The sequence below is a fragment of the Pterocles gutturalis genome, unplaced genomic scaffold (assembly GCF_000699245.1).
Source record: "Pterocles gutturalis isolate BGI_N339 unplaced genomic scaffold, ASM69924v1 scaffold32091, whole genome shotgun sequence".
In the NCBI taxonomy this organism is placed as follows: Eukaryota; Metazoa; Chordata; class Aves; order Pterocliformes; family Pteroclidae; genus Pterocles; species Pterocles gutturalis.
In genome coordinates, this window is record NW_010101451.1 from 6,554 (window position 1) to 14,815 (window position 8,262).

General features: G+C 47.1%; 1 protein-coding gene across 1 annotated transcript in view; it reads right to left on the reverse strand.

The window, feature by feature from the left end:
- RPRD2 (regulation of nuclear pre-mRNA domain containing 2) overlaps window positions 1-4,892 on the reverse strand; it is a gene marked incomplete at both ends in the record, with an annotated part of 11,441 nt that extends 6,549 nt beyond the window's left edge. The window contains 4 exons of the mRNA XM_010083516.1: window positions 265-317; window positions 1,654-1,731; window positions 2,940-3,040; window positions 4,763-4,892. Of these exons, the coding sequence (XP_010081818.1) occupies window positions 265-317; window positions 1,654-1,731; window positions 2,940-3,040; window positions 4,763-4,892 (362 nt within the window). The remainder of the gene's footprint in view (window positions 1-264; window positions 318-1,653; window positions 1,732-2,939; window positions 3,041-4,762) is intronic.
- Between the last annotated feature and the right edge of the window lie 3,370 nt (window positions 4,893-8,262).

The window sequence follows — 8,262 nt, forward strand, 5'->3', positions numbered from 1 at the left end:
CAAGGTTACCCCAAACGAAAACCAGCGTTTCCGCAGGAACCTCTGCATCGCTCCAGATGCTTCCCAGTTGCCTTGCTGTCCCTACAGAAGGGGTAGCAACCCGAACAAAACTCTCAACCAAAATGTCTAGCAGGCTTTATATGCCAAGGAACAGAAAAACACGGAACACTCAAGGTTTTCATCAAGCTCACGCTGCTGGTGGATCTAAGCCACAGCCCAAGGATGGAGATCAGTGCAACAGAGTATTTCCGCACGCAGACTTACTCTGAATTCGGCAACAATCTTGGACTTCAAAGCAGCTTTCGGGTTTGTGGATGCTGTTGGAATAAAGAAAAAGTATAAAGAAACCAAGGAACTCCACCCCAGTTAAAAGTCACAAAAGGCAGTTCTAATAAAAAAAATATTTTAACAGAATTCAACAAAAGACTCGAAGGCTGTTGTTACCCTTTACATTTTCCCCTCCACACAGAAGCCCCTCAGTGCTCTGGCTTCCTGTTAGCTAACTGGGACACAGTCACGCGCAGTTAGATTGTGACTGAGCTCAACAAATTACACTATCACTTTTTTTTTTTTTTAAACATGCTCTAAGAATTTACTGTGCAGACATATTCCAGCTCTACCGTTGAGAGGACAAGTCCCTGCAAGGGTTGATCTAACAGCCTGATCTGATGAGTTGAGACCTCTCTACAAGGAAGGTAATATTATCTCCTAAGTGCCGGATTTAGAGCCGACACACACAGCCCAGCGTTTCCTTCGACGGGGTCTCCCTTCAGTATTTACTAAGCCTAACCACCTTCTCAACCTTAAAAACTCTTACACCTCTATTCTGACAGCTTATTAACAGAGTGGGGGGAGCGAATCCCGCCACAGAGAGACACTAAATCCACTGGTTTCTGGACAAAACAGGAGAAACATCTGATAAGAAGCAAAATGCTAAACCCTTCACCCATGCTGAATAGAACACACTTTTGTTTGGGAAAGCAGCTTGTGATGTTAAGCCAAGTAATAAACGCTTCCAATGTATTCTGTTAACCTTCTGATCTCAGCACTTGGACAGGCAGGCGCACACCACACCTTACACCTAACGTTCCACCAGCTCACTTTACGGACCATTCAAGGTTTTAGCGTACAAAGCGATCAGTAAGATTGGGATATTATAAATGCGTGTCCTGCTAGACTGCACTCCCGGGAATGTCGGACGCCAAAGTTCATTATCTGCACTGCCAGCTTCCAGGTTTCTTTTCTCCTAGCACCTAGGTGGCTGTTGAAGCTGTGTTCCTGAGCACGAAGGTACTGTCCACCTCCTGCTGCCAAAGCACACGGTTCTGTCTGTCTTCTCTCCATCTCTGAATAGTCTAACTCCAGTTTCCAGGAGGTTCCACCAGCTCTTTCCTCTACTGTTCACAACCTCCACTCTCAAAGATTTTTTTATTTTTTTTTTTCTTTCTTACTTCATTCCTTTAAAAAGTGGTTCTCTAGCAACAACTCCTTGGTGCTTTACATATTAGTCTGTAAGGAGCTTTACAAGCCTGGAAGGTGCATGCGGGCTCATGTTTTAGTCCAGGTACTCTGCCCGGTTCGGGCTAGCCTTTCTTCTGTTCCTCAAGAGGACAATTTCTAGATTAGTTCAGAGAGTTCACATTGTTTCCTTACTTTGCGATTTCTTCCACAGCTTACTCGGTTGTTTGTTCAGAGTTTCTTTCAGCTGCTTCTGAGTTTTGAAAGTGGTACCTGGAAAACATTTCATTTTTTGCAGTCTGGCATTATGGGATTCCTTTAAGAATCTGGTTTTGGTGCCATACGGTTGCACGGCAAAAGAGTGAACAGAAATTTGTTTTAAAATACCTAGACCAACTTTCTTAGATGAGCTGCTGGATACCCAAGAGAACCTAAGTTTACTCAGGAATACAGCAACCTGTGGGATGGTCTTCCATTTTTAAATCAAGTTTCTGTTTGCCCTTACACTACGACAGTTCACAAATCACCACAGTAACGACCAGAGTAAAAAGGAAAAACACAAGACATCTAAAAATGAAACTATCCCGCTGAGCTCTTTAGGTAGGCTTTCAGAAAATCGGCATTCAACAGGCAAGTAATGCAAGTCGGGGAAACAGACACAATACCTTCGTTAAAAATATTTCCGATGACTTGTAGTTTTGAGTTACAAAAATCAGAGATGTCAGAACATTCGCATCAACTTCACTTCTCCACATGCAACGTCCAGCTAAAGCCTTTTCCCCTGCCAAAGCCTGAACTCGAGACACCGTGTTTCTCCTGCCGCAATGACACTGGCTCTCAGACCACACAGGAGGAGTTCCTGAAGCACCTTTAGCTCTTAACGATGTAACCAAGTAAACCAGACATGTACACTGATTGCTGAGTATTGGCTGGTTTCAGGTTTTAACCGTGTTTCCAGTTCACATCAGCCAGTTCAGCTTTTCAGCAGAGCTCTTTCCCAAGTACTTGAGGATGCTTCACCCTCCAGCCTCCTTCCTACACCACAAATATTATTAGTAAAAACAACTTACTGCTAAAACAGACTAGAAAGGAAGGAAGCCGCCTCTGTTCCTCACCCTGCGGTGGCAGCTGGAAGTTGGCTCACGCTCAGACGAAGAGCCAGAGACACAAGCCCTCTACCAGGCACCGTGCTCAGGACCTGCAGGACCACTTGACCTTCACGGTCTGTTTATTCTCAGCTGGAACAATTCCAGCTGATGTGAAAGGATAGAGGGCTGTCACTAGAAAGGTACAAAAATGTGAAGCGATTCATTTAGTGCTGCTCACATCCACCACCTCCCTGCTCTAAAGTCTGTGCTAGGTGCAAATGCAGAAAGAACAGATACACACAGTAAACTCAGGAATTCCAGACATTTTCTTTAACCTTGCCAAGCTCACGCATTAGTTTCTAAGGCAAGAAAAGCAAAGGCTAAGTGACTTACTCAGAGCTTCTTTTAGTGCCAAAATGGTTTCCTCGGGGTACACATTTCTGTCCTCCCATATTTTGAAAATTCTTTCAATAGATTTGGAAACGGATGGATCCCTGAAAAAGAAGAGCAGATTGGGTTTTCTCTTCCCCCATACTGTCATTTCTTCTGATTCGAGACTAGATAATTATGTAAATAATTATGGGTTTAAATCCAAACTTCAGAAGACCCTTCAGACCAGGAAGTGCTCGGTCCAGTTGATGACTTTAGTTCTACCGCAAGGGGTCCCAGTGAGAGCAAGGCAGCAAGCCACACGCTTGGAGTTCAGCATACACACACCCCCACATCGTAACAGATCAGGGCCCTTTGCTGGGTAAAATTAGAAGGTTTCAGGGCAGTAGGAACACCAGCTGGATTTCTCTGAAGCCTTTCTTCATGGGAAAAAAAACAACAAAAAACTGTTACTCTTCCAAGCAGCTTTCTGTATGGATGCTTTGGGAAAAAAGTGATTATTCGGGGGGCGGGAGAGAAGAAATAAAACCTTAGTCTCTTCACAGAGAAGAGTAACTGCTTCAGAGGGAGGTGACTGTATAGCGGGTGATCAGTGGCGTTGAACTTCATCAAGAAGACGAGCTATCCCACTCATCTCTGACCACACACCCCCTCTGTGCCGAGCAGCACAGCCCTGGGAGTTAAGCAACGTCACCTGTAATAATCTCCAAAGGAAGAAAGAAAAGGAGATGGGCTGGTGTCAAACAGTGTATCTCATCCAGGTGCTTGTTTCAAGGCAAAAAATCTGGCAAATAAAACATCTGTAAGCAGCCATTCTCAAAGCGTGTCCTCCCTAGACCCCAAAGGGTGCAGACCCAAGGGACAGCTCCTGGGATAAGGGAGGAAAAACACATGACCGGATCAGTCACTGCGCTGCTAATTACCCAAACAAAGAGAGATTTCTGCAAAGCAACCCGAATTCAAGTTCACACACCCCAAATCTAGCACTCCAAGGGCAGCACACAAGCCTGACCCCTTCCAACAACCAGAAGCTGCTGCCCCAGAGGACTTGAGCTCAGAATAATTCACTCTAATTGGGAAGCAGAGCTGCCACCACCGCTCCCTGGGGGACCTGAGCAGCAGCTGGCACCGCAGCAGGGCTCCAAAGCCGGAGGAAAGGGGCTGCTCCGCACCCTCGGGTGGTGGGTGCTCTGCCGGGCAGAGCTGTGGAAGGAAGGGTGCTTCACCGTTTGGGTCAGGAGGGACCTTTTGAAAGACCACCTGAGCAACTGTCCCACCTGACTGTGAGCTCTGCTGCGCTGGCATTCCAGTTCAGTGCCCCAAGAAGGGGCGATGTGTTTTCTGGCCACTTTTACTGCTTTCGAAACTGACTGGAAGAAGGCTGGTCACCAGGATTCTGCCATGGAGTGACACTGCCATCCCCAGCCATGCAGAGCTTTGCGAAGGGACAGACAGAATGACACCATCTGTCAGGGCCACTGAGGTGCGCATGGAAGAGAAAAAAATCTTCCATCAGGGTCCGTAAAGGGAAGTCACACTCCTGTGGCACACAACTACTGAAGGATGGAAGCAGCAAGTTCACAGGACTTTCATCCATTTAATAATTTCTATACCAACATCTGGAACAGGACCAGGCTTGGTGTCTTGGTTTGACCCGGCTAGCAGCAGCAAAATTCCAGCTCGACAACCGTCCTAGAAGTGAAGCTCCAGCCCATACAGATGTTCGAAGAAAATTCTTGATATTTTGCTGATGTTTCTAAAGAGTTTGAGATCTCAGAAGAAAAATTCACATTTTTTGAGACATTCAACCTGCCACCGTTACTTACTTTACTAACGAAGCGGCTTCAGGAAGCACTTCTGCAAACGTATCACGAAAGACAATCGCGTTTTTTCTCTTGCAGTTCTGTATGACATCATTGGCCAAGTAAAAAAGGTTCAGTCGATGAGGAAAGGCAGCTGAAGACAAAAAGAAAATTCAGATTCATCATCAAGTAGAAGAAGTCATATCAAACACATTTTGTCAACATTTAAGCACCGGCTTTTCGGCGGGGAGTTCACCATTTCCATCAATGATGCGTCCAAGGGCAAGTCCAAAGGTCAAGACTGTGGGCTAGAGAGGAAATCTTGGATTTACAAATCATTTCCAGATCTTCCCAAAACCTGCATGTTCGGTAACAGTAAGCCTTGACTCTCACTTGCGCTTAGAAAGGACACACAAAGCTGTTGACCCCGTGCTATTTCTACAATAGTCACACAGCGAAAGGAACCACACAGCCGGAAAGATCAGCACAGCCCGCCCGTGGTAAGAGGCCAAACACCGAATGGCACAAACTTCTGTAGTGGGGAAAAAAAACCCCAAATTCTCCAAAGTACGTGTCTGGTCCAGCCTCTGAAGCTCCAGCATCACCCTGTTTGTCTACTGACTCAGTGCAATCTCCCGTTTAATGATTTAGAGGCCACTTATTCATATTTTTTAAGAATTATCATGTATAAATCTTCCTTTTTTTTTAAGCTGTAATGGCTTAAAATGGTCTCGAAGATTCGCAGCTTTATCAGGGAGGTCTTACCAGGCACATACCTGTCCACAGCTGTCCAGAGGGCACTCGCCACAGGAACAGACAGACCTTTTCCCCAGCCCTTTAAATGCCTCCTATTCACTAACTGATGTTCATTAATATGTCCAAGAAGAGCTGCTGGTTCCTCAGACGGGGATGTCTGGATGGCCCTTCCCAACACGCAACTCCACGCCAGCTTTTGTGCAGCACACAAAGGACCCCGGATCCCCCAACCCTTCTCCTCCAGAGATCCATTTCTCCAAAAATGCCGCTGAGCCAGCATTGACCTTCTACACCTAGAGCTGTACTCCAAACGCACCTCGGATCTTCCTTACATTCAGCTCCAAATTTAATTATTTCATCAAACCTCTTCTTCACTTGCCCAGTAACAGCACTTGTTGCACAGTAAGCCCATCCACATGCTAATTAGCTTCTTCATTTAATTAAACGGCACAATCTGAGGGTTTAAATATAGGAACACTGACAATAGATGGTTTTGTCTCACGTGCCCGTGAGCTCTATCAGGCTCCCACCTCCCCCGCGTGACACACCCTCCGCCTGTACCCCAGCCGCATCAGTAATCAGAGTTTTGATCTACAAATCCCTTCCTTCTCTACCCGCTTCACTTTCCAGTTGTCCCTCCCCCGGCAGAGCCTCTTCCCGCAGCACAGCTACACCTCGTGACTATCCCGGTCTCCGGATTCCCCGTCGGGAAGCGCTTAGCATCAGCCCTGGTCCAGAGCTTGCTCTTGCTGACACCACTCCTGCAATCCCAACCTGCTACTGAACAACCCCAAACCACCCTCCACAGCCACCTGAATCTCCTCCTGCTCAAAGCCAACCAGAAATCAACCCAAAATTTTCACAAATTCCTTTGAGCCTCAGATGGCACCTAAGGGAAAGGCACATACGTGCTACATGATATTTTCCAGCCATCAATAAGCTCACATGTTTTTACTGGAAACTAATTGTTAAATTTTATCACCTGCCTCTCCTCCAGCGTTCCTCTGGGATTTGGAGAAGAGGGTCAGCAGCCACCGACGGACTTCCAGCAGGGAGTCCATCCAAGTGGGATCACAGCCACACAAACAGGGAGTTGGTTCATTTTTAGTACACCAAATGCAATTATGCAAAAGCCTTCATACAAGGCAGAGAATCCCTGCTCAGGAATGACACAGTGTGTTTGCAGACGGGGAGCTGGGCACCAAATGCCGGTGCTGCGCACAATTCCCGAGCTCCTTCCCATGCTATCACGCACCTTCCCTGCAGCAGGGCTCCAACCTGGACAAGGAATCGGCACCAAGGAAGCAGAGCCGGGTCCAGCACCCTCCTAGCCCAGGAGTCTGGGCGTGCAGGGAGCTTGCTTTAAAAGCTCACACCAGGAACATTTTGACCGTATGAGCTCTACGTTGACCTACCAATATTAAGGGATAATTTAGCAAGTTGTTTGTTCAAAACGAAGATCTTTCACAGAAGGCAGCCTCTTCAGGAGAGCAAAGCTGAGGACACATGGAAAGACTTAGTTTGGTTTGATCATCAAATCCTCAACAGGTTGATGCTGTGAAGCAAAGAGCCTCCAAGAGTCCCTAAAAGCGGCACCAATTCTTCCTGCTCGCTGCCAGCACCCGCTGAGCATCCCTACAGACCAGAGGGCGAGCAAGAACCACCCTGCGATCCCAAACCCCCCAGTGCCCACAGCAGGGACAGCCAGTCCCTGCTCCCCTCCGACGTCCCTGCCACAGAGGCCACGGGGACACACGGCCAAAGGCATGAGACCCGAGCCAGGCGCCGCACAGCTGCTGCCTCCACCAACACCGCAGCCGCCTTCTCACCTGGAACTTTGCTCCTCACATATTTTCCCACTATTTTTTGCTCAAGGTATTTTTCATCATTCCCACTAGGCTACTCCAACGCCACTCCAGCAGCTGCTGTGTCAATGACCCCCAGCTCCCGTGTCCCAGAATAAGCTTTTACAGCCCAAGGATTCATTACCAGAAACTGTTATTTACAACCTTCACCCTGAACGTGCTTACACGGCAGATCGGGATTTGTTTGTTTGAGAAGCAGAGCAAAGAGCCCTCTGCTCTGCCCGGAGGGCTGGAAATCCAACCAGAGTGGGCTTCCTGAAATGATTTGGAGCTAGCTTTCCCCGAAACGCCAGCCTCAATAATCTATCAGATCATCATCCCATCAAAACGGGAATTCTGCGGTTTAACAGAAAGCCAGCACTCCTCTGCTCGTTCACCCGCTGGTCACCGGATGCTCCTTCTGTCCCGGCGATGTTATACACCAGCAGAGAGATCACCGATTTCTGATCTTATGACATAACGCAAAATAGATCCTGAAGATTACATAGAAACCTTTGATTTAAACTCAACATATACACAGCACTCAAATGCAGCAGAAAAACCCAGAGCCAACTTCAAGACAAAAGCCATGAGAGCACAGTTCACACCACCACCTCTGCCACCATTTCCACAAGGCTCAGCCAAGGCAGAATTAATCCAGCTCCGCAATTTAGAGCTCATACTTATAAAACAAGATTCACCCACATTGCACAGTAGGAAAAATCCATGTGAAACCAATACCTAGGCTAGAGACAAGCTGCACAAAGAAAACTGAGTACCTTGGATGCAAAACACACTTTGCACAAGGGGTTTCAACCATGTTATGCTACTGCCCGTATCTGACAGGTGAAAAACTTCTTAATTACTCTTAGACTGTCTTCGCTTAAACCAGAGAGGAAATATAGACCAGAAACAGGAAATTTT